Raw genomic sequence first — 27147 nt, forward strand, 5'->3', positions numbered from 1 at the left:
GCAACAGCTGTGTGCTCACAAGCCAGGAAATCAGATTCAACTAAACTCTAAATTGCAAGATGGTCTGTGTCCAATTTGTCAAAAAAAATGACGATGCCCTTTTCTTCTCAAGTTCAGCATTCTCTGGTGTCACAAAGCATTTGGGATCATGTGACACAGTGGAGTGTGAAACGGACCCCTTTTGCTTCCTTGACCTGCTGTGTAGGACTGTTGTGCAGGAGGAGAAAACTGATACACACAGTTTCAATGTCTCCATACATTTATCCATACATTAATTCATTCAGAGGGTGGGAAGGAGCCCACAAGTCATTATCGGTTAATTATCAGCTCATTCATTATATTAGGTTAATAAGTGGCCATCCAAAGGCTCTGGCATCATTTAACTCTGACATGAGTGTCATATTCTAAGGGGTGTCCCCGAGCAAGATACTTAACCCCTAGTTGCTTCAGAGGCGTGTGACCTCTGACATATGTAATAATTGTAAGTCTCTTTGGATAAAAGCGTCAGCTAAATGAACAAATGTAATGTAAATGTAAATATTCATAAGTAATCTTACAGCTGTCAAGTCTTGCCTTGCACAAAATCAAGTTCTCAAGTTATAGGACTTGTGTTTTTCTGTTGCTGAGCTTACAAAAAAAAGCAACGATCTGATGTATAAATTAAAGTGGTATGAAATGAGCTTAACATCAGATTTTTGATAAGTCTCAGTTTGTGCAGTCAGAACTAGTGTTGTCAAAAAACCCGGTACTTTGGTACCAAGTCGGTACAAAAAAAAATGAAAATGTTACGGGACAAGGTTTGTTAGTTTTTTTTAAGTACTGGTGGTACCGAGTACCTGGTCAACCCGGTTCTTGATGTGCTATCCGATAGGTGCGCAGATGCACTCTCTTCATAAAAGCACTGAGACGTGGCGACATCAAAATGAAGAAACATCAAACTAACAAAACACTTTAAAAGAGAGACACACAGATCAAATGAAAGAGTTCGAGCATGTAAGTTTCATTGTGTTTCCCATACACTGGTTTATTTGTGTGGCGGTCTGCCACAATATCAAAACTGCCCGCCACAAATAGATTTTCATTGAATAAACATTAGCAATGAACAAGTCAAAGTCAAAACCCAGCTCAGGTCTGTCCTGTTATGAATATTCTTAAATATTTTAATTTGAATATCGGATTTAAATTAACACTGTTATCAGAGTAATTGATCATTAGCATAAGTGTGGCTAACGCTAATATAATGAGCATTAGAATGAAGTTTCTTTATTAACCATTTAATGCTCCTATAACTTTTATTAGGGTAACAAAATTAGTTAAAATTGTGTCATATCAGTCAGAAAAGCAGGTGTGGGCTTTTTTTGTTTGTTTGTTTCTTTTAAGCTAACTTAGTTGTTACTCTTGACTTAAAAATTAAAAAGCCCTTTTAAATTAAATAAGAACACAGTTTGGATTAAATGAAAGTAGAGTCAAGTTTTTTAATTGGCATGTTTTTGTGTTTTGCTTTGGTACCGAACTGAAAGCGCTTTTTGGTCATTCAGTAAGGCCGCACAATTTTGCAAAAAAAAAAAAAAAAAAAAAAAAAAAAGGAAATCTTGAAAATGATCTTTAAAAAAAAAAAAACACTTGAGAAAATCTTGAAGATTAAATTTTTTTAAGAGCTCAAGTTTTGCTGTGCTTGTTTGTAGGGCTTCACAATTTGACCAATAATCATAATAATAATCATAATAATAATAATAATCATAATAATATTAAATACAAGTTTAAAATTTAAATAAGCATTCAGGAAGGCAATAATAAATACATATGCACATTTTTTTAATTAAAATTATTTAAAACTAGTACTAACATTTTTTTGTTTGCTTTTGGTCATTTTAAACAGATTTAATTTTGGCAGAAAACCACAGAATTTAATCCACATGGTTTCCAACAGATTAAAAAATGCTTATTAAAAATCTGATGAAATATTTGCTGCTTATATTGTTATATATAATCGTTTTCAAATGCATGCTATACGCAATGCAGACACAGTATATGCAATATCGATATCGACAGATAAATTCAGTGGATACTGATTACACAGTCTGAACAAACAGATCTGATTTGAACACTGGAGAAATTGTATTGCGGGAAGATCAGTTATATAAAGTGGATTGAAATTTTGTGCAGTGTGAACAAAGTTAACACAGTGCTTAGCAGTATTCCTGGGAACAAAGTTTAAACACACTTATACAGATATCAGGGATAATCTATTCAGGGGCAAAATACACTTCCAAAGAAGCAGGTGGTCAATTACCCTTGTGTAGCTTAGACTCTTTCTGCAGAAACAATACTGTGAAAGAAATCAATTAAGACACGAGTCAGCAAAAGTGCTTACCAGGGAGTACAGGGTACAGTGTTTGGGATGAAATGACATTTGAAATTTATTTTCTTTTGCCACTCAAACAGCTGACTAACCATCAGCTGACTTTTCTGTGTTTTCAGCTCAAAATTGGTCACAGCTCAAAAATGTGTCAGCGATTCCATATCTGCAAAGACCAGTTTCATTCTCAGAGGACCGCAGTCTTCACACTGTCCTATAGCATTACAACAACTGTCAAATAGCACCGGAGAGAACGTCACTAAACCGTGACACCTTACTTTAAACTACATCTCTCTCTTTCTACAACTCCATACCATCACTTATATCTAGTGTACCTTCTCCAGAACCTAAAAAGGCATTGGTCCACACTCTCTGACTGCTGTAAAACTCTCTAGAAATGTGAAGAAAGCATTTCATGAGACCAACAGCAAGATGCAAAAAGAGGAATAGAAATCAGAGCAAGAAAGACTAGAATATTAAGTTGTGTCACAATCTCCCTGTCCATGGAACAAAGCCTGCTTGACCCCGGATTAGAGCTGTGCAATTATTCAAAAAAAAAGTTTTCTATTAAAAAAAGAAAAAGGAAACCGATTATTGCGCCCCATTCCATGCCCTTTTGCAGCACTGCGCTTCCGTTCCTCCAAAAAAAGCCTAATTTCTCATGCAAATCAGTAAAATCATGTAACGTGACATTTACAAAATCGGACGTGCTTGATTTATCAAAGTATATTTATTCATGGTTATAAAAGCGTGAAAGAGAACTTGCGCTGCTCCTCAGGAAGAGATATGCGCTCAGAGACTGAACAGAACACAGACATGTAAAGTCATCTTTTAGCTCAAGGTGCATGCCTAAATGGTCTAATACATGCAAACATTTTCAAAAAGCTGCGCTTGGTGATCATTCATGATACCTTTGTCAGTCATGTAATAAATGAACATAATAAATGAACATAATAAATGAACATACGCGTGTAACAGTAATTTGAATCCGTACGGCTCTTAAAGTGACAGCGAGCTATGTTTTATATTACATTTGATTATTCATTTCTGAAGTAGACTGTACCACACTACATGAACCTTTTCATATAAACTGCAATAAATACAAAACTAGAGCCACTGAAATGATACATTAATAATAAATAGTATAGTGAATAAATGAAATAATCCTACTGCTTAAGAAAAAATATTCAAAGAGTAGACATCACTGGTGCTAACTGACATGTCCCTACGAGACACAAATACACAGCTACAACATCTGATTTTCCTGAGGATTACTGACTCAAGAAAAAATGTTTGAAACAAAACAAGTGAGGGAATGAAGAAAGACAAACAAAAGCAGTTGCTGGAGCAGTTGCGTCATTGGGTATGTGGTCATGCGACTGGATAAGAGAGTGAGGAAAGGAGTTAGAGCTGCCTTTGTGTGCTGTCTGTCGGTCATGAGACCAGGACTGTCCACCAGCGAAGCACTGAACTTCAGTCAGAGAGGAAGAGGCCCTTTGTGAGAGACTCAAAAAGGAAAAGCCAACTGCTAATCTAGATTAAAAAATAAATAAGCCAACCATTTTTGGTGCATCACTATCTGACACTGAATGATAACAACTACAAGTCATGATACATAAATAGGGTTTACCTGTCCTTCACACCTCACAATTTGCCACGGACATACCAGATTGTCCAATGCTTTGTTTGCTGTGACACAGGTCCAGCTCATGAGCAAACCAGTGTGACTAAGGTCAAACTAGCGGCTCTGCCTAAACCTCCAATCACCATAGTGGACTAAAGAAACTGCTTGTGTCAGAATGAACAGACTGACGCAAAGTGACATGGATTGCTGAGCAGATTTCCAGTACATTATCTACACAAAGAGGATGAGCCACAGTGGAGACGGTCGTCTTGACAACGTCATCCCACCTTGTTCAGATTATGGGAAGTGAGGAATGACATGCTGATGTGCAACACAGCGCATTAGTTTGGATTTAAACACTTTATGTTCTCACACCTACCACAAGCCAAACAAAATCAATGAAGATTTTCAGAAGTTGAGTGGCTCCCTTGACATTTAAAAGATGTCAGAAAAGATTGCTTTGTCAATCAATGGCACACAATCAACCTCTCTGATAAGATGCCTTTCCACACTGCAAAGGCCCACAACTACTGCTGACACTATAATAGAGATGGACCGATGATTGGTTTGACTAACATTAACACTTTCCTCTTAAAAGGTTATTGGTTCTTTAATATCGTGTCTAGCATTAAACTGCTCTTTAAAAACAAACAATAGGGCTCCAGACTGCGACCAATGGGTTGCATTTTGAGACAATTTTTTTTTTGAGCAGTCACACTGGCGTGACCACTGCATCTTCCAACTCATAAGCTCTGCCATTTCTGTTGCATCTAAGAAACACCAAATGGCATACAAAATGAAAGTGAAACTAAACTGTGCTGTGTTTCAGCTGAGTAGCAGGGCCGTTTATCAGCTTGGAGCGCGATGCAAACAAACTTGTCCAAGCTCAGCTTTACCGGGGAGCCAAAGTTGATTTTGTTTAATTTAAGCACTGTTGTTAATAAAAGTAAATTTTGCATGCATCAGTTTAAACAATAAACAAGAAATGAACATTAAATATTATTAGTAACTGCACATATTAATGCACGTAGGAATTTTATGATTAAATTATCTTTATTTTGAATACCCCCACACACCACCCCCTGCACTACCAAATCTGCTCCTGGCGCCACCATCTGTAAAACTGAAGCCCCTTTCACACTGCACGTCGGACCCGGCAAATTGCAGGAACATTGCCGGGTCGCCTTCTGTGTGAAAGCAAACACGTCCCAGGATTGATTCCAGCATTGAAACCAGGTCGGGGACCTAGTAACATTGCCGGGTTTAATCCCAGGATGAGGTCTGTGTGAACAAAAGCCAGATCTAAAGCCATGTCGTAGTGATGACGCACGTTATCACAAGACTCTTTTACCGGCTGTTTTGAAGAAAGATCAACATTCGCGACTAAAAAAATGTGCAAACTGTAATGAAGCAGAGATCAGTTAGTTCCTCACTTTCCGCACTGACGCCAAGATCGCTCGCTTGTTTCAGTGAAAGTATAACGTGGCAGTAACGTTTTCGTCTTGAACATTACACGTCACGCCCTGATTTCATGTGTTATTACGGGACCTTTACAGGTTGTGCGTGAAAGCAATCACTGTCACGGTAATCAATGGCAGTGTGAAAGTGCAAAATCTAGCGACCCGGGAACAATTGCCTGAACACTTTACCCGTGTATTTGCCGGAATCGCAGTGTGAAAGGGGCTTAAGTGGCACTGGTGCCATAGCTCTCAAATGTTAGTCTGGAGCCCTGAACATCATGCAGTATCACCATCAAACAACTGTTTTCACAAGCAAATTACCTTAATGTATGTATTTGCATTAATCTACAAAAAAACTACTTACAACTTTTTTGAGAATGGCATAATAATAACAACAATAAAAAAAGTTTATATCATGATTATTATTAGTGAGAAAAAGGCGTAATCTTTTTTTTATGGTCAGTTATTAGACATTTGTATTGGTCAATCTCTATATTGTAACACTGTCTGTGATTGTTCTATTTATATTTGTACAAACATTTAAAATGTGCCAATGTGAAACATCTGTCTAGATGGCTGCTACTTAATTTGGTTTCGAAACATCAGCAACTGAAACTTGCTGATCTCCAGTGAACACTACCTCTTTTTCAGTCAACATTTAATACGAAGTCAAGTGCATGCATGTGATATGAACCGATTGCCATGGAGAGGACTGTAAAGAGTGCCTTTCACTTGCCTGACATACAGAAAGGAAAAAAGTCAATTTGAAATGTCAAATGTTTGGTCTAAAACACTTACCTGATGGCAGGCAGCTCTGACAAGCACAGGATCTATTTATAGCCAATGAGACACTGTTTAGAGGCCCTTCACCAACAATCAAATAAAAAGCTAATGCACTTTGTAGTAGTAGAGATCAACTACACTGTTATATTTAGCATTCACCCCATGTATGAGAGAGGAGCTGCCAGTTATTTGGAAGTACATCTGGCTTGGGGAAAGACTTCTAACCCATGATAACCAATTTATTTCAAGATGACTAGTTGTCCTGGTGGAATATATATCCAAAGTGCGGCACACAGGCCTTTGTTTTACTACAAAAAACACCGGGGGTTAAGGAGATGGTATTAAAAATAACATGCTGTCTGCTAGTTGCAACAGTAGTGATCAACATATTGTTTGTTTGTTTTTATGACCAATGCTTTTTTTTATGTTTGAGCATCAAATAATATATATATGCAAAAATTATTTATGCTTTTTGACACAAAAACAACCAAGTCAGAAGCAGAAAGAGATTTATTGCCACGTATGTTTGCAAATACAAGGAATTTGATCTGGTAGGCATATTCAGACCAAGGCAGATACATGCACCGATATCTTGGTTAACTTAATTACAACAATAAAAACATGTTTTAAGAATTTTTTTTTTCAGAAAGATGTTTTGTGGACAAGGCAGTCTTTAATCAGATTTTTGTATTGTAATTGTAAACGAATTGCTGTATCTCTTTAAAAAAAAAAACAGTGTGCTGTTATTTAAAAAGTTGAGTAGCTATACAAACAAAACAAGTCACTTTGCCTGTGAATAACATTGTTGTGTTGTAAAGTATTTATCTATAAACAAAAATGTAATAATAATTGTAATAAAATGAAATGTAATAAAAATCTATTAAAATGAATGGATGAATAAATAACAGGTCGAGTTCATAAAATATATATCTTGGCCAATCTGATTAACGTCTGTCTTTAGCAACCAATGTATGAATGGGCAGCAATATGACACTAAAGTGGATCTGAAATAATGAAGTGGACTGAGGGAATTCATCCTCAATGTACAATATTTGAAGAAACTTATGTACTCATGGGAGGCAAGCAAAAACTAGGTCAGAAATGCCTGTGTTGATGACAAGTCAATAAGATCAACAGCAAGCTGTCAACCACTTTCACACTTGCTTAACATAGACTTAAACTGGAATGCTTAGTATTTTTACTATACTAAACACTAATGTCCATCATCGTTTGCTCTCTCCCAGTTCAATCATTTTATTTAAAAGGTTTGCTCATCCAAAAATTACAATTCCATCATCATTTACTCACCCTCAAGTGGCTCCAAACTTGTATGACTTTCTGTCTTCCTTAAAACAAAAAAAGAAATATTAGGCATGATGACAGCATCAGTCACCATTGACTTTCTTCGTGTTGGAAAAACATGACCCAAAAGTGAATGGTGACTAAAGTTAACATCCTGCCTAAAATCTATTTTTTGTTTTTAAGGGAAGACAGAAACTCATACAGGTTTGAAACTACATGTAGGTGAGTAAATAATGACAGAATGTTTAATTTGTGTGAGCTGTTCCTTTAAATTGAAGCCGTTTTGTTTACAACCCAAACAAAAACACAACTATCTATTGTCATCTCTCTAGTAACAACGTGAAACTTGGCCAGAACTCTTTACGAGCATAAAAACTTGGGAAATACACGACAGGAGCATGAAAACTCTAAACAAAAGCCCCATCAGTGGAACAGTCACCACACAGAGACCGACACAAACAAGTCTGAAAGTGACTAATACCGACGGTTTAGACCACGTACTACTCTTTCTTCTGGTTCGTCACAGTCTAAGAAGCTTTTAGACGCGTCTATGATTATATACCGATCTGTTAAACCGTGTAAAGTCAAATTCCCGTCAAGAAAAATCTGGAAAACAACAGATGGACCCTTTCATGCCGCGTAGCAACGAGGGCTAACGTCAGTCAGCTAGCAATACTGATACAAACAACTTTATTAGAGCAGAAATACAGACAGAAGCATTCTAAAATATACTCTCACGACTACATGGGAGTTTGGTTTTTTTTCTCACCTGTTTGCATAAGCAGCAAGCGGTTGTCCTTCAAGAGTACTGTTTCGTCAGACAGCCGCTGCGGATCCGGAGGACTGAAGACTGGCTCGACCTGGCTGGATTTTCTGGATGTCGTTGAGAGTCAGTGTGACGCCCCTCGCGTGAGGACACAGTAGCCAATTAGAATGCGCTGATAGGTCACGTGATCGAGTTTCAGGCTAACGTATTTGACGGGATTTGTAGTCCGCTGGGGACATTTGTTTGTGTGATTTACGTATTCTTTCATGTTTTTTTGTTTTTGTTTCTTTTTTGTTCACAGGGACAGTATATTTATATATAAAATGTTATTTCGTGTTTAAACATTAACTATTTTAATAACTTATGTTCATTAAGTAGAAAACATTACTCAGAACGGCTGATGCTGCCATGCTTGCTGATCGACTGCTATAGTGATTAGTGAGGTAGACACTGAGTCCCCCCAAGTCTATAATGATATCAACCATGCTGTCATGGGCCTGTGATGAATTGAAGTCTATGATTTTGTGCAATCTATTACACAGATTCAAATATTTGCATCACAATATATATGCGGTATATGCGGAGACATCCCTCCCTATCAGTTATTCAAATATGATATGATTGCTAACAGCTTTGGTTGTGCAATGTTGGAAAATAGCCTTCTTGATTTACAAATGATGTAATCAATGACAAAGGTTATAGAGAAAATGTACTATGATCTTTACAGAGAAATTATACCTAGGCTTTGACCATTATCACTGTGCAAGACTTAAGTCTGTATAAAGGTGATTGTGTAGGTTACACCACATTCAGGATTATACAATTTATATTTATTCAGTAAAACGAAGCAGGAAAAATGCAAAAAGTAAGCACTTGTTTCGATAGAGGTCTCTGGCTGTATGTGTTTACGTTTCCTGTTGTGTTTTGGCCTATGTGCGCTTTCTGGAGAATTTCTTGTCTAAACCAGCTCAGGTCATTGTTTATCACTTGACCATTAAAACCCAATGGGAAACCAGATAAGTGGAACATAAGCCTCGATGTTCTGCCACAACATTAAATGATGCTGATAACCATCCAAAAACAAAACGGCCTCACCTAATTGCAAAACAGATGTTAGAGGGCATGCATAAAGATCTGCACCCGTCAATACTTTTTGTCCCTGGTATTGAGCCAGAGTCACTGGAAACTCTCCCAACCTTCATGCGGTCCACACAGTATAGTTTGTGCCAGTGTCTACTAATTGCATAACAAAAGCTGATTTGCTAATAATGCGACAATTGGCAGCAGTGAAACTAGTGCGGACCAGTGAAAAGGAGGGTGTGAACCAAGGAACCAGAATCTGAATTGAGATGTTTTTGTTTGGTTAGAAAAGCAAGTGCCAACCCCACCCTGCGACTTCTCTCCAAAAAACACAAGTTGAGCAACATAGACCATGCATATTAAATACAAAGTTGTGATGGATAGACTCGGAGTCTTTACAAAGGCACACACTGTATAAAGGTCCTAGATCACATCATTTTTACAACATTTAAAACAGATGTTTCATCAGCTGAATACTGAATCAGTATGCTGTTAAACGGCAGTACAATCCGTTAACCCTCACAGCCTCATTTTCATTACTGTCAAAAAAATTAAATACAGCACTACTCGAACTGATCAGGTGGTCTCTACCTGTATGAAAAACATCAAGTGTGAGTGTTGCATAAAGGTTACATTATATTTCATCTATAACACATAGATAATGTTTGATACCAAAAATGTTTGACTGTATCAGTAGAACAGATCAAATGAGCAGCATTTTAATGACTTATAGATATAAGTACATATCTATAACCCTGGTCATAAATGTTTCTAAATCGTTCCACAAAGCAAACAGAACAAACACAGAAGGTTAAATAGAAGTAAAGCAGCAGAAAAGGTAATAATAGTCACTATTTATATTTTTAATATTACTGGTTTGAATGAGGGGGAATACACACAACAAGCACAGGGCAGCAAACAAACAGTGGAGTGACAGGTCAAAGAGATTGTAAGTGTTAATGGCATACATGACTGACTGACTGTTATTTACAAGTGTAGTTTTCCTCTACAACACTCAGGAATTAACAAAATATATTTTTGTCTTATTCTTGTTCTGTGGCTATGATCGCCCGTTCCATCCAGTGGCCAGTAATATCTTCTCTGTTAGCATATCAATTCCCAGTTAAAAGCATCTTTATCAAAAAATAGTAATCAGAACAATACATATGATGTATAAAATGAGAAGGAATTCATAAAATATAATCTGAACCACTAGTATTTGGTTACAATAATAGTTTTTGCAGTCCTTATGTAGCCTTGATTTTTTTTCAACCTATTTTCATTCACCAGACACACATTTATTCCAGGAGGCTTTGAACCGTTTCAACCAACAATGACAAAGACATTGACAGAACCAACACAATATTCTCTGTTCTAGATTAGATGTTATTTCAAGATATGATGTAGGCTATAGAAGCCTCTGAAATGCATCAAAGGTTCATAACAGATTTTTGAAAGCCTATATGAAAGATACTAATCAAATGATTTTGGTAGAATAACAAGGGATAAAAGGTGTGTGTGTTGCTCCAATTCAGGTAAAAACATTCCTACTCATTTATGGTTTCATCTTTCAAGCATCTCTTAGCAGAGATGTTTGTGTGACGGGTAACAGGCAGTATTCTGTTCTTGTCATATCATCATGGAACACAATGTCCGATAATTCCACAATTCTTAAGAGCTCTGATATTGGCAAGGTGGAGTGTGTTTTTGGAGGTCAATCAGCGGTGGACCGAAGGTCTGGAAAAGACAATGGGCGATGAGCCGTTGTTCTCTGTACTCTTTCTGCCTCTCTCCCTTTTTTCGAGTCTCTAAAGAGTCTGTAGGCTCTTCTTTTTAGAACAAGCAAAGAGTTTGTGCTGCTCTGAATTCAAAAATCAAGAGAACAACAGCTTGAGCCAGAAAACATCACCGGTGCCTCCTTTTCATCAATGACGTCCAACTTTTTATTCTTGAGTCAGGAAAAGTCATTAAATTACTATCAATGGCACACGTACAATTATTTATATACTTTAATTTCTTGCTATTTAATAAATCATTTTACATTTAATTATCTCTAAGTTCCCCCTCTGGGTCTGTTAAGGGTCCCGTTCTTCTCCCGCTAATTGCTCAGTGCCTCTCCAGGGCGTCTGTCCCGTCCCTAGGCTGCTACTTGCACACAAACTGGTCTACGAGCGACGTGCAGCGCTTGCACTTGACGTAGCAGCACCAGTGAAACTTGCAGTGGCAGCGCTCGTGTTTGTAGGTCTTGAACTGGTCGTAACCGCGACCGCAGCACATGAGCTCGCAACCGTCCATGCCCTCTGAGGTCTTGTTGCACAGGCGGCCCTGGGTGCCCAGAGAGCCGGTGGTCTCGTTACGCAGGCAGTAGTCTGGGCTGGGGTCAATGTACACTAGGTCCTCATTCATCGGGGGGTTAAATCGGTTGTTGACCAGCTCCAGTTTGCCTCGTCGGCTGACGCGCATGGCAGCGGCGCTGTCGTATTTCTCTTTCAGGAACTCTCCCACTCGACGGAAGTCAGCCAGCTGGAGCCAACAAGTTTTCAGACTGCACGAACCGGAGACACCGTGACACTTGCATGCAACATTGGCCAGATTGTACACTGCCTGTGAGTGGAGAAAGAATTAGAAGTGTTAAGAGAATATTTCAATAAAATTTTACTTGAAGAAAACAATCAGCAACAATTGAAGCATACTTTTTTTTTTCCTCCAGCATGATCAACACAAAGGCAAAAATACCAAAACTTTTCATAACAGGACTAAATAGCTTTAACACTGTTTTTATATTGTGATATTGTTTTAGTTACACAAATAAGCACTAATACTGGCTAAATTTATTATTTCAATTGTTTAATCTAGTTATGGTAAAATGATCAAACTGGCTACTGTATATATGTTTCTGAACCGTAAGAAAGCTAGTTTGGAATTATCAGTAAGAAAATGCTGAAAACTACAATATTTTGCATGTATGTCATTATTCTCACCAAAAAAAGTGTTGATGAATTTATGTCGGTCTTGCTTCCAGCGTAAATTTTTTACATTTTCCAGCTTGTATTGCAATGTTTTTTTTTTTTTTAATTATTTTTTTTGATGTATAAAATAATGAACTTTATAATAAATAATATTTTGTAAACATCACAAATAAAATAAATATTAAATAATAAAATAATAAATGTTAACTTAAATTATGTTTAAAAGAAGATTTGTGAGAAATAAATTACAATAAATATAAATATATAAATATTGTAATAAACAAAACATGAATAAATGTAAATGTATGCACACACACACATACACACACACACACACACACACACACACACACACACACACACACACACACACATATATCTGTTCAGGACAGTGAGAGAAACTGACAAGTGCCACTAATGTAAATGAAGAGTTGAGCTATTGCTTTTACTGAGTTGAGCTATTGCTTTTACTTTTCTTACATGATTGGAAGCAATAATCTGGAACAACCTAACAACTTCATAGCTTTAACGCTATTGTTGGCAACCACAATTATTTATTTATTTTATTCTATTTTTGTTTTTATTTAATGAATACATTTTCTTTAGGTAACACGCCAGTAGTACTACCAAAGGCTGCAAAAAAATCTTGATCAACGGGCGCCCTCTAGAGGCTAAATTCGTTCAGCGCACCAGTCCGTTTGAACCTGGTGGGGCCTCCAGAGGCCTTTGAGTTTATGGTCCCTTTACAAACAGTGAGCCGCAGTGAGAGCATTTGGAGAACAATGGGATGAATAGTCATTCTGTTCTAGAACACACAGAGAGTCCCGAGACCACTGACAGCAGACTTCCTGCTGATTAAATTCAATGAAACCCCCAGCTGAATCAATAAAGATGCGCTCGACATATTGTCATACTAAACCAACGGCTGTTCTTCCCTTTCCTTTTTAATTAATTAACATATAACATTAACAGAGTATCACTTTTCATTAACCACCCACAACAGGGTGTACCAAAATGTGCCGCTTCTCACCGACAAACACAAAAACAAGCTAATGAGTACAACGTCTGGGCTTGATCAGATTTGGGTGGCCAGCGTGCGTATTTCCGCCCTGGCTTTTGACGTGTCTTGTTTGCTGTGTCTTTTGTGTCTGTTTAGTGTCCTGAACGAGGGAACATTAAAAGCATTTCTCTCTCTGTTTCTCTGTCATTTAAGCCCAGGTCGTGCTCCTCCCTTTAACACCTCACGTGAGAACATTTAATGGTCGTCTCTGAGGATGTGCTGCCACGACTCTTCAACCCCCCTCCGGTGGCAGCTGTTTAAGACCCCTACATTTTCCCTGCTCACACACAGACATTAAGGGGAGTTCTAACACCTTTCAAGTCTCTGTCATCACTAGCCCTACCTGCATACCTACCTGCAACCCAGAAACAACACACACACACACACACACACTTTCCCACATTCTGCCCTATTTACAATCTTGCGTGTCAAGTGGCAGTTCTGCTACTTCATCCAAATGATCTCACATAAAAGGGTTTTTGAGCATTTCTATGCAACATGTGCGCCCAACTGAAACTGTGTTCACATAAAAGCTGCCATTTCGCTCTTTTATTCCTCCTCACTTTCATCTATCTCCTTTTCGCTCCCCTCCTTTTCTCTCTTTATTCTCTCTTTGGCCCAAGTGACCAAGGTGTGATGGATAGACAGGCTCTTCGGTGCGTGGAGGGGACACGCATGCGGTGCTGCGCACAATGGAGCACGCTCAGACAGGGTCAGGGTCGGTTGCTGGGCGGGGTCAGGGCGGAGTATGGAGATGGCAAACAACCATCCCTGGAGGTGTAGAGATAAGAGACACGAGATGGGAAAAAGAATCTAAAGTAGACAAACAGAAATATCTCTGAGCTAGGCTAAGAAAATGTAGCACTTTTCAAGGCCAGAACAATGTGGTAATGAGAGGTTGGGGACAAAAATGGGTAGTAAATCTGGCAATATTGTCCTCAAGAGGTAAAAATTATTATTAATTTACTATTTAATTAAGCAAATTTTAAATATTTTCTTTTTCATTTTACTTTAACTTTTTAATGTTTGTCCATTCATTTATAGTCTTTACACACACAAAAATGCATGCAGTAATTGCTAGAACATTTCACAAATAATTAAATTCAACGTGAAATTCAATTCAACACTTTCTTGTAAAACATACCCAATTATCCCTGTTTTATGTATAACGTTTTTCATTTTTACAGTTATTAAGAATTATTTTGATTTTGTTTGCTGTTGCTAGTTGATTATTTTTTAATAATCTTTCATTTTTAGTTTCATTTTTAGTTTAACTGCCCAGATTTCAGCTTCTTAAACAGCCTTGAAGAAGTTCCCATGTATGCTGGACAACTGTTAGCTGCTTTCCATTCACTATTCAGTCTAAACTCACCTTTTTTTTAAGCAAATAGCTTATTTGTCAGCAAAACCAAATTTAGGCACTTAATAATATGTCTTCAGATCAAAAGTTTAATAAGATCACATAAAAATCACTTTTGACTGGTTGAATAGATAAAAAAACAAGAGAAGTATATGGCACATTCTCATTTGGATAGCTAAGTAAACATGCGTGTCTGTGAGTACAAAAGCATTCAAACATTAGTAATGCAGATAAATTCACTGAATGTGAATTAAATGTGTTACGCCCACATGTGTGTGTGAGTAAGTAATAAAGTGCTTTAGATTAAGGCGTGTGTGTGTTTATTTCCGTTGCAGTTGATTAAGAATGAAAGAAGCACCGAAGCAGGTGATCTTTATAAAGGGTGTAGGCCTCCTCTCTGGGTACAGTCTGGGTCAAAGGCCTTTGTGACCCACAGGGGTGGAACCACACGCACCATCTTTCACTATACCCTTCCATCCCCCCACCTGCCCTGACTCCACACAGAGGGGCATCCGATATGCTTCTGTCGCCTCCACAAAAGCCCACCAAGACTAAGCCTTTCCAAGCAAGTCAAATCTCCGGCAAACAGGCCCAACAGAAAGGCAACGCCAGGGAGGCGGGAGTCTCCGGGGTCACACCACACCTTAAGATCCACTTCCACCAAAAAAGTAGGTGCCAATTACTCAAAAAAGAACAAAAAGGATTCAAATGGGGGTGGCCGAGATATAATCTCACCCTCATGCACATACTGAACCCATCCAGACCTTGACCTCCTCACCTCTGGGAACCTCCAGGAGAAGAGCCAGGGATCTCAGATGTGCCATAACTCCAGAAAAGGCCCTCTCTTCTGTAAACACTTTAAATACACTCATCTTCTCTAAGACAAACATATGCGGCAGAGCTCTGTGCACAGCAAGCACCCACATCGGCAGGCAAATGGACTTTTTATGAGGCCGCTTCATTTTAAAAGCACTCAAATAACTGAGGATGGGATTGGGGTGTGGTATGACAAAGCGTGGGACTCGCAAAGGGACGGAGAAACACATTCCAGTTTGATGGCATGTTTTGTGGTGACATTCTGCAGTGCGTTCTTTGAGAGGGTATAATGCCCACCTGAACATGGCAGGGGGGCCAGAGTTTGTCGGAGCCAGACACACACACACACACATAGTTGGTAATGCTCCAATAATCCCTCCACCGTATAGCTGTTCTATAAAACAGCAAGAAGTCGTTCAACAAGAAAATGTGCAGTGTCAGAGCGTTCCTTACTAAACATATTTACCACACATCACCTTATAAAAAAAACACAATTTGTTCTGGCATCGACTACTCTGTTAAATTAATTAAAGGAAGATTGGATGGCAATCTGAGCAACATGCTGAATGACAGAAACATGGAATGCTTTAACAGTCCCATCATCCCTGGTGGCGCTTTGACTTCCTGACTCCCAGCGGACTCCAAGGGTGCTAGCCTTTGCATTGGCGCCATTTGGTCACTTCCATTAAATTAGCTCTCTCCCTAGCCTGTAATCTAAATGAAGAGATGCCACAGACTACAGTTATTTTTTTATATAAACCCAAAGTTAAAATCTTGATGACTGACTAATCATCCAACAACCGACTAATCGTGTAAACAAGCTTTTTTCCAGATGTGTGCATGCTGCTAGACAGCCAGTTTTACTTACAGCAAAGCCTTTTATCCAAAGCAATTTTTATTAGTATTCTTTGGGAATCAAACCCTTGAAACTGTTGGTAAAAAAAATCTTGAAACTGATCAACTTTAAAACACAGTTAGACGGATGTCTTCAGCCATTGGATCATTTCTCACGCTGTTTTTGAGTGTCCTGCCACAGGGATTACATTTTTAGGATCCATTTCCATCATGATAAAAATTAGCCTTTTTTTAGTTTAACAATCTTAATGAATTTTACAAGATTTGAGGAAATCTCATAAAATTCCCAATCTCATGGATTCCTATTAAACTGCCTGGATATAACCTGTAAAACTCACCAAACAATGGCAAATGTAAACGAATCTGGACTATAAAGGTCTTCATTAAAACAATTTAACTGACTAGTTGTTCAGGCAACTCACTCACCAGTCAATTGTGAAAATGTTACTACACATCCCTAAAAGTTAAATATAATTACTACAGGCCACACTAACCCCACCCCTTTCATTTTACCTTTGAGAACATCTGCAAAGGACAATTTTGTCAGATTTAGCTAACTTCTAAAGACAATTGTGGTCCCAAAGTATAGCTAAGCAAACACATTCACTCAACAACAGAGAGGGGATGAGGTAACTGTGTTTGTTATTGTGTTTGTGGTGATCTGCAGGAGACATAAGGGCTGCCTTCGGTTTATTCACACACAAACATATCTAAAGCTGTGTTTATCCATTTAAGTGTACATCTGGGCTGTTATTTCTAAATATCACAATAGAGGTTGCAACAGATGTGATTCATTCCCTACACACTGAAGAAACACACCTTAACCAAACCAATGCGCTGTAGACTCATACACAAAATTCAGTTAGGTGGATCATGTTGGATTTAACGCCCACATATTGGGTCAAGAGAGATATACTGTGGAGATTGCTTGTTACTATCCAATCATTTCCATCTATCAATAGATCATTGACTGATGTGTGTGTTTATTTCCTCACCATTCTCCCGGCTTCATTGTTCTGTAGGTTCATAAGCGTGCGTGCCTGTTCGACAGATCCACGCGGGTAGTTTTTCTCGCGCTCGCGGGCGTCCACAAACTCCTTGGCGAAACGGTAGCCATAGTTGACATTGTCCCCACAGCCGCCCCATAGCCAGTCTCTCGGGAGGTCTTTGGGACGAGCTGCTCGGCTGCAGCCGCAGGTGGAAAGCTCACCCTCACGGCACGCCCGACTCACCGCATTCACGACACCCGCTGCGCTGATGGCATAAGTAAAAGCTGTTTCTCTGCTGCCTGCAGGAGACACACACAACACAAGCACATAATTACATTCCACCGGCTTCAAATCACTTCGTTAAATCATCCACAACTCTTCAGTATACTAGTTTTCTTGATTATTCACTTAGGAAGTAAGAGGAAGAGTAAAACAACTCGTTTCCAGAACCCCACAGATGGTAACAATTTTTTGGTAAGCCCTGCAGTGAGAGATAAGATTATCAGAAACGTGTGCATGTACATAGACAGCACTGATTCATTGTTCCATTGTTCCATATATTTCTATGGATATATATTGAAATGCAAGTGAAAAAAAGTGTTGGTACACTTGATATGAGGTATACAATGACCTGCAAAGATTTCCTGCCAAAGAGGCGATAGGTTTATAAAAATCTGTGCTCTTTTCGCATCTGTTGTGCATGTGTTACCTGATTTTTTCCCCCATCTAATAAGCCATCTGGAATGCAGATTTCACATACCCCAACAGCACAGGCAATACAGTTAATAGCATTTAACGTTTAAAAGCTGTTTAAACATGTTAAAAAGTGCTGGTACAACCATATTTAGAGATAAGCACTTTGCATCAATGCTCAACGACACAGTAATTATGAGAGGAAATTTGTCAAACAAAACGTTTTTTAAACTCCAGGCCCTGAGAATTCCTTTTTAATGTTCCGGCCTTCCTCAATGCCTTAATGAAAGTGAATTTACCCCTGACTAGATGGACCACAAGTAACTGTTATTTGTATTAAAAAAGCACAAAATGAATGACAGGAGCATAAAGATTATGTTAATGATTCACCCCACAAGTCAATTTTACAATAACTGATTTTATGGGTCTGCGTTTCAATTCTACTTTTAATATGTAAATATATATATATATATATATATATATATATATATATATATATATATATATATATATATATATATATATATATATTAAAAAATATTTAAAAAAAATCCTAGAGCTGTACTGTAGAGCAAAGATTTTATAGATAGATAGATAGATAGATAGATAGATAGATAGATAGATAACTTTTACATACAGAAAAACTGAGAACGCTATATGAACATTCGTTGCCGGTTTCCCAGCATCAAACACACAAAGCGGCTCGTGTAAACGGGTGTGTACCTGCATTCCAGAGATGCGCCTTGAATTCGGAGGGCCACTTTTATTGGGCTTTGGTGCCCAGACTTCAAATAGAGTCCCGGATATCTCGACTCTGTGTCATCGTGTCATTACATTTCAAAAGCAGCGCTGGACAATGGCTCGACTAACACCTCAATATAAACCTCGCGATTGACTGCAATTAAGTCCCGTGCTATTTGGGGAGCATGTCGCGTCTTACACCTTGTTTCATCGATGAGCGGAACTAACACTCAGTTCAGTTGAGGCAAAGAGCGTTTTCTGTGAGAGATCGACACGCAAACGAGCATGCATTCGGATCCAAGTAGCCTACAAGCTGCTTACAGGCATGCAAAAGGTAATATAGAGCACTCATTATTTTAAATAAAAAATATTTTATGAAAATCACAAAATTTATGTCAAGAGCACAGCGCGTAAATCTCACGCGGAGCTGGTTAATGCATGCTTAGCGCGCACCATTAACACTTTACATGTATATTACAACAACGAAACAAAACTACTGTATATATTAATCAAAAAAGTTTGGAAAAGTATGCATCTCTATGCGTTTTTTTTTCAATATTGCCCAGTTGCCCATTAAAATGTTAAAAACACAGTACCATAATTGTTTTTTTTTATTTTTTATTGTAATACAAGAACAAATGGATGATTTTATTTAGGCCTACTGTTTCACTTAAACTGGTTGAGTCTTTTTTTTTTATAAATGTAACTACTGCTATGTTCACATTACTTGTGATCGTTATTCATATGACAAAGTAGTCTTTTAAAAACAATGAAAGACCCATATATCTACCATGTTTTATGAATTCTATTTATAAAGCTTTGACACATATATCATCTTTCACATAGGCAAACTAGCAATAAACATCTGGACAAGTGACTACTTACACCAGCCATATGAAATCAAGAACTTAATTAATAGTTGACAGCTCAGAACAAAATACATTAATTATTTGTAGACTCTTCTAATTCAAAAGTACCCCGTGGTTTTAAATATCAAACAGACATGAATTCAAAAGCTGCATGCTTTATTATTGTGCAATCAATCAATTTAGATACATGTTTTGAGTGCATATACATCACAGTGACTCACCTATCTGCATGACTCGGCCGAACACAGATGTGTTGTCCACAGTGCTACAGTTCCATCGCCTCTGCCTGAACTGATACTGACACTCCTTGATGCCTGTCTTTGCACCCTCTCCGATATAAACCATATGGTCCTGATAGAGCTGGCAGAGCTTCCTCTGACCCTGAGACAGGCCCGTCAGCTGGCTGCACAGAGGCTGTGCTCCAATAATGTACATCTCCGGTCTCTGGATGGGGTTCATGGCTAATGACCTTAGAAAGTAAGACCAAAGCACCAACCATCAGCCAAAAACAGTGTAGACTTGAATATGCACAACTAACCTGCAGCATACATGACACAACGTCATTATTTATAGTGTAAAACTTCATTAGGCTATACTTATGTGGAGGCTTTTTTTTTTTTTTTTGGAGAATGCAATAAAATATAGCAGCAAAAACTGTTTTTTTCTAAGTCTCTAAGTCAAAATCTAAACCCGTTATTCTCTACAATAATCATGAACCAGTTTAATTTGAAGAAAATTCATTGTTTTTGACATAGAGTTAAAGATTGCGTGGCATAAATGGTGTCCGTAACCTATTTTCAAATTGAAAACTGTTGGAAAAACCTGTTGTCCTCGGGACATGTTGACTTGAATGACATTATTTACAAACAGTTTGACCATTTGTTGCCCAAGGTAAATATTGTGACAAAGCCTCTACATTTGTTCTCAGCTAATAGTTTTCTTTTGCATCATTTCATCCTTCACAAACGCTTTTGACTCGATATTATATTCTTTAGAAATATAGATATGAAACTCAGACAAGTTTGCAAACAGATCAGATCTTACCACCATGAGTGGGCGACCACCAGCAGCTGAGAGTTGCAGACGATGAGGGCCACTGCCAAAAGTAGGTGTCCTTGGGTCCTTCTCACATCCATCCTTTCTCGTCCAAGAAATGGAAACGTGAAGAGCCTCCTCTGGGGAAACATTTAGGAAATGATAGTAATCCTCTTGGAGGAGCTGAAAGTACAGTGCATCTGAATCCCCTCAATTTCGCCCCAGCTCAGTTTTAAACACCAGCTGTGCGTAAAACACCTAGATGACCCGAGGCACTAACGGAGTCTGACATCTGTTAAGAATGTTCTTTTCAAACTCCACTTTATAAAACGCAACGAAAGTGGATGCCGGTGCGTAATGGATATAAGCGGTGCATGTATGGAAGTTAAAACGAACGAAGAAAAAGACATAAGTGCAACTATGTTGGTGATAGTCCAAATCCTCTCCCCCTCTGTCTCTACCGGTTCTCTCGATATGAACCAACAGCGCTGCGCTCCGAAGCGGCACAACTTAACCCTCCCTCCTTCTGCTCGCACTTCTCCGCACCCCTTTCGTTTGGACGCGGATACAATGGAGAGGAGGAGGAGCGCGAGGGGAGCCGAGGAACTGATGAGGAATATGAGGAGGCCACACAACACAAGAGGGCAGCAGATGAGAATCCAATCCGCGGCGGAGCTTTGATTTTCCGGTGCGCAAGAGAATGATAAATTACGGCATTACGCTTGCATGAAGGGGACATAGAGATACTCGCGAAGCATTACTATGAAAATCAAAAAGTCAAAAGTTCACAGAGGGAGATGGAATAAAAGAGTTAACGGCTTGGAAAATATAATTCCTCCATCAAAGTTCACATGCGCATAATCTCCATTCTTTTTAGCTCTATAGTTTACCGCAATAAATCCGAACAAAAAAAAAAAAAAATCCCAGTTTGACATGAGGAATAAAAGCCACGCATGTGATCTTTGACAGATCAGCTCCTGCTACCCTCTAAATAACTTTGCACATAAAAGTCGCAGTTGCACTAAACGCACTTGGGCATGAGACTAAACCGTGCTATAATGTGGGGAATGCTTTATCATCACACCTGTTTTCGACGAGTTTACAGCTGATAACCAACATTGCAGACATAAACAGCCACATTGCACCCTATCCTTCAGAAGTGCGGTGTAAGGAATGCAAATACGATGAGTGTTTTACAGCTCCAGACTCTGGTTTGGGAATTGCAGAAAGCCCTGTGCCATTCCAGCATCACCCCCACACCTCTGTTTTGAGTGCCGTCCTACAGACATGTCAGAATTGGTGTGAGAGACGCCACTCAATTTCCGAGTAGTCTGTGCATGATAAAGCGCCTCTCCGGACCCTTTCATCTCCTCTAATCCACACGCCCAGACATCACCTTTACGCCTCCCGTCGCAGACCTGGGTTCGTCTCCATGTCCCTCCATTAATTCACTCACTCTGGAACCCTGACGCACAGTGAGCAATAAACTCTATTTATTTTACTTTGCACTATGCGGAGTTTAAAATCACTGCATCGTTACTGTATTCATGTGTTTTCTTCAGTTTTTGTAAAAGCAATACCAAAATCAACGTGTATAAGTATTTAAAATACTAGGATTTAATGGACAATGATTAGGACAATTTAATAAAAAATGAGAATGTCTAATAGTTGGCTTGAGAGCAATCTGATAATATTCATAAATAGTGGTTAATTTGAGTTCATATTCATTAGTAGTAAATGGTGTTTGCTCCCCCTGGTGCACTGGTTAAGTAATTACAACACACTGAGAATCTAAAATAAAAATAATACAAAATAAACCATAGACTGTAATCTTTATTACACCGACTAAAATGTATTGTACTGTTTAAAAATAAGTTCCCAAACTATAAAAAAAATAAAGGTTCCAAAAAGGGGGTTTTCACAGCAATGCCGTAAAAGAACCATATTTGATTCCCCAAAGAACCTTTCTGTGAATATTTCTTAAAAAAAAAAAAAAAAAGTAATTCCTAGTGTGAAGAACATTATATATATATATATATATATATATATATATATATAAATTATATATATATATATATATATATATATATATATATATATATATATATATATATAAATTATATATATATATATATATATATATATATATATATATATATATATATATATATATATAATAAAATAAATAAATAAATAAAAATACGTTTTTTTCACTATAAAGAACCTTTTCTGGAATGGAAAGATTTTACGCATGTTAAAGGTTCTTCTTGGAACTACAGACGCCAATGAAGAATCTTTATTTTTAAGGGTTTATGAAACTAAAGGCCAAAAATAAGCCTATTACATTTAAGTAATGAAAACTGGAATGAATTAAAAAATATATTTTCTGTAAACTATCGCGTTAGTTGTTAATAAAAAAACACAGAAAAAGAAAAGAAAAGAAAAAATTGAGATTAAAGATTTTCTCAAGTAATTTTGAATGAACAAAAAAATAAAACTAAGTGTAGCTAGTACCTATTAATGATAACAAAACAACAACTACTACTTTTATTATTATTACTACTATTGTTATTATTATTTTTATTTATTAAAAAAATAATTAATTTCTATTGCACACTTTGCATTCACGATTGAAAGTTCTGACTCTGTTATTGCATCTTATCACATGGTGGCGCACTTTAGCAAGAAATGAACAGAGACAGTAAAACTAGCGATTACATTTTCTCACGAGGTCTATGCAATCGCAGCGCAACCCTTCGCAATGCTGGAGTAATACATGACTGATGCCTGCTGCTTATCAGTATGCATTAAGCTCTTTGTAGGTGCTAAGAAAAATATGCATTCTTGAAAAAGATTTTAAAAAATTGCGTTGCCAGAGCTAGTACATTAAACACCACTGCCTGTAATTTTATTTTATTTTTAAGAATCCTGTGAGGTCTTTTAAATTAAGAGCCTCTTTGATCCTCTCCAGCAGGTCACCTCTGACTGTGAGCAATAAAACCTGTTAAAGCAGCTGAGTCTTATAGATAAGTGTGCTTATATTACATATGCATTTTTATACATTACTCGCTCTGCCTGAAATAATACACACTCCATGTGACCTTAAATGGACACGTTCTTTCTCTGTCGGTCTATTCTATGTCATCTGTGCTGCTGCCAGCTATGGTTGCTAAATGATGACATCACTGGCATGCATGAATAGAATCCAAGCATCCAGCTTTTGCAGGGTTTCAGAATCTGGATGCTTTGCAGATTTGTACTGACTTATATTAGCAGAGTTGTTGCCAGTGCTGGCAGATCAGTTAGAGAATGAAAATTCATCATTTACTTACACTGTCATACCCATATTATTTTCTTGCTTGCATAGAAAACAAAACAAGATGTTTAACAGAATGTTAGTGCTGCTCCTTTCCATACAATGAAAATGGACCATCAAGCTCCAATTATATCAAAATGACCATAAATGATCATTAAAGAAGATTTCTGTGCTATTTTCTTAAGTATTTTAAAAATATGCACCATTAAAAATAAAGGTTCCAATACAGGGTTTTTGTTGGAATGCCAGAAAGAACCATTCTTGATTCCTAAAGAACTTTTCAGTTCTTAAAAGAACCTTTTTTTTCTTAATGTAAAGAACATTCTCCACTATAAAGAACCTTTTGTCGAATGGAATGGCTCCATGGCTGATACAGTTCTTCATTGAACCATAGATGCCAATAAAGGAACGCTTATTTTTGAGTGTATGAGGAGAGGACCAAATTTTTTAACAAATTTGACGACATTATTGAGCAAATGTGCATATTCAAACCATAAGCATTGAGTGCTCATTTTGAGTTTGTTCCTCACACAAAGCTATCATATGACTTTGTCTATATTGTAAATAACCTTTTTCCACTATAAAGAAGCTTCTGATGAATAGAAAGATTCCATGGATGTTAATAGAACCATAGATGACAGAAAACCTAAAACAACCCTTTCAAGACTATTTGAGGAGAAGACCAAATTTTTGGGCAAATCTGACCAAATAATTGACCAAATAAATGTTGTTGCCAATGAAAGAGTATTGTGTGTGTGTGTGAGTGTGTGAGAAAACGAAATTTGTGACCAAATGTGACCAGATAATTGACAAAATTTGCACATTCGAACTGCACAAATAAGATTTGAGAGCTCATTTTGGTTTTGTTTCGCACACAAAGCAATGGTATGACTCTGTCTGCTATTGTTAAAGAGCCTAGTCACCATTCACTTTCAATCAAATAGCAGGGTGAAAATTCTGCTCTACATCTCCTGTTGTTTCCCACAGAAGAATGACACAAGCGTGATTAAATGCTGACAGAATTATCATTTTTGGCGAACCATTCCTTTTAGGTCTGGATCTGATTTTGAGCGATTATGTAAACAGTTCAGTGTCTGATACAGAACAAGAAAGAAACAAAGGTGAGAGAAGACAAGGAAAACACTGGAGCTGAGCTGTGTGTGTGTGAGCAAAGATGAAGACAACCTGACTAAAGCTCCGGAGAGCTCTTGAACTCTGTGATGATCCTCCAGTTACACAACTGTGCACAAAGAGCTCTGGCGCCAGTGAGAGAGAGACAGAGAGACTGAAAGAGAAAAGATGCCACCCATACCAAAGATCCTGACTAGCTTAAAAACAGCCACTAATCAAAACAATCTGCCCAGTGCCTCAGTCTCTGTGCATGCAGAGAAAAACGAAGGCATGGAATAAAGAGTGAAAGCTCTTAATCAAACGGCATCAAACAGACATATGTGAAGCAGCTTTCTGGCTGTGAATTCACAGCACTTATAATAACCAAAGTGTTCACGAGTCTGTAAAACTCGCTGCTTCCCCGTTGAGTCACACGTACTGTAAATGCACCTCTCTTCATCACATAGAACGCCATGTGGTTTGGGGTACAGTGGAAATGACGGGGAGGGGGCTCTACACGCGCTGGGGGTGGGGTTAACCAGTCCAGCTGTGTTTCCCAGAGTGCTTTGCGGCAGCCGCTGGGAGATCAATGATGAGGCAAGCCTGACAGGTCTGTGTGCTGAGGTGTCTGAGCGAGCAGCCTGCTGTATATCATTAAAACTGCAGCGTCTCTCCATAATGCTGCCTGTGACTAACCCAGATAACAGGCAGACTCCCAAATCAAAGACATGTGGGCTGCACACACACACACACACTCACACACACAATGCCTCTCACCACTCATGCTCTCTTTTACTGTCAACTCCGTCACTCCCACCCCTTCTTGCTCGTTTTCACTCCAAGACATTTTCCTGACGTTCCCACTGCGCACTCTTGAAATTCCATCATTTTCCCGCTTCTTTCTCCTTTAGCCCGTTCCACAATCTTTCTGTCTCCTTTCTGCCCTTCACCTCTCGCCTTCTACTTCCTTTACTCAGTGTATCATCTCTCCCACAGCTTGCTTTGCTTCACTTCTGCCATTTTGCATTTATTTCCTTATCCCACATCTGCTTCTCAGAAGTTTCATGTCCCTGTTCCTCCTCCTGTCGCGCTCCCTCTCCTGTTATTCATTCACTCTATTCCAGCAGTTCTCTCTCACTGTTTCTTTCTCTTCCTGTAACTCCACTTAGGACTCCGTCATGGCTGTTATGTATGGTGTAAAATAAAAATATAAAAAAGAGAAAAATAAAAAGGAATAATATATATATATATATATATATATATATATATATATATATATTAGTGCTGTCAAATGATTAATCGCGATTAACCACATCCAAAATAAAAGTTTATGTATATATTTAAGAAAAATATGTCACATTTACATATTATATATAATCATTTGACAGGACTTGATATGATGCATATATGTTTCTATATCCATACTTTCATATTCAAAACATTAACTTCATTACATTATTTTTTCTAAATATAATCTGACAGGATTGTACTCTATTTCATTTCCCTCTCTAAAGCTGGAAGATGACTCATGCACGCTGCTCTCGTTGTGAAAGTGAACCCATGTCTCTCTCTCTCTCCTCCGAACCCATATGGCTATCTGCACTGACTGCTCAGGAAACCAGACACAGGCCAAACTGGCCACACATCAGTCACTCTCTCTCTTCTATGACGCACGTGGCCCCTCTCACTCTCTCCTTCCTCCTTCCTCTCCGTCAATTTGTTCCCAGTAAGAAGTCTGATAGGACTTGGTGTAGTGTGGAGAACCAGCAGGGATCCTGCTATAAAACGCAGGGGCTGTTAGAGCTACTTTATTCCCTAATAAATAGATGGATGCAGCAGTCAGGGGCCTGAAGCTGCTGGAGAGACCATGTGCTTGCCAGGTTCATGATGGGATGGTGGGAGTGGGAGAGGGCGCCCTGACAGCCGCTTCTCACCTGGGATGGGACGGGTCTAGGGTCAG

The 27147-nt window shown here is 38.2% G+C and overlaps 2 protein-coding genes across 4 annotated transcripts in view; both read right to left on the bottom strand.

The window, feature by feature from the left end:
• The window catches only part of adipor2 (adiponectin receptor 2), a 34501-nt gene extending 26047 nt beyond the window's left edge, over positions 1 to 8454 (bottom strand). The window contains exons 1-2 of one of the 2 annotated variants that reach the window (XM_052581973.1): positions 8298 to 8417; positions 7535 to 7572 (exon numbers count right to left, since the gene is read on the bottom strand). The gene's annotated coding sequence lies outside the window, so the exon portion shown is untranslated. Of the gene's footprint in view, positions 1 to 7534; positions 7573 to 8297 lie in introns of both variants that reach the window. The other variant, XM_052581965.1, reaches the window with a different exon arrangement.
• A 662-nt stretch (positions 8455 to 9116) lies between these two features.
• LOC127977212 (protein Wnt-5b-like) overlaps positions 9117 to 27147 on the bottom strand; it is a 70543-nt gene continuing 52512 nt past the window's right edge. Inside the window, exons 2-5 of one of the 2 annotated variants that reach the window (XM_052581953.1) lie at positions 20771 to 20901; positions 19948 to 20195; positions 17430 to 17722; positions 9117 to 11978 (exon numbers count right to left, since the gene is read on the bottom strand). In XM_052581953.1, coding sequence (XP_052437913.1) covers positions 11520 to 11978; positions 17430 to 17722; positions 19948 to 20195; positions 20771 to 20862 — 1092 coding nt within the window. In that variant the 5' untranslated portion in view covers positions 20863 to 20901 and the 3' untranslated portion in view covers positions 9117 to 11519. Of the gene's footprint in view, positions 11979 to 17429; positions 17723 to 19947; positions 20196 to 20770; positions 21296 to 27147 lie in introns of those variants that run through there. The other variant, XM_052581945.1, reaches the window with a different exon arrangement.

Source organism: Carassius gibelio, chromosome A4, assembly GCF_023724105.1.
Source record: "Carassius gibelio isolate Cgi1373 ecotype wild population from Czech Republic chromosome A4, carGib1.2-hapl.c, whole genome shotgun sequence".
Lineage (NCBI taxonomy): Eukaryota > Metazoa > Chordata > Actinopteri > Cypriniformes > Cyprinidae > Carassius > Carassius gibelio.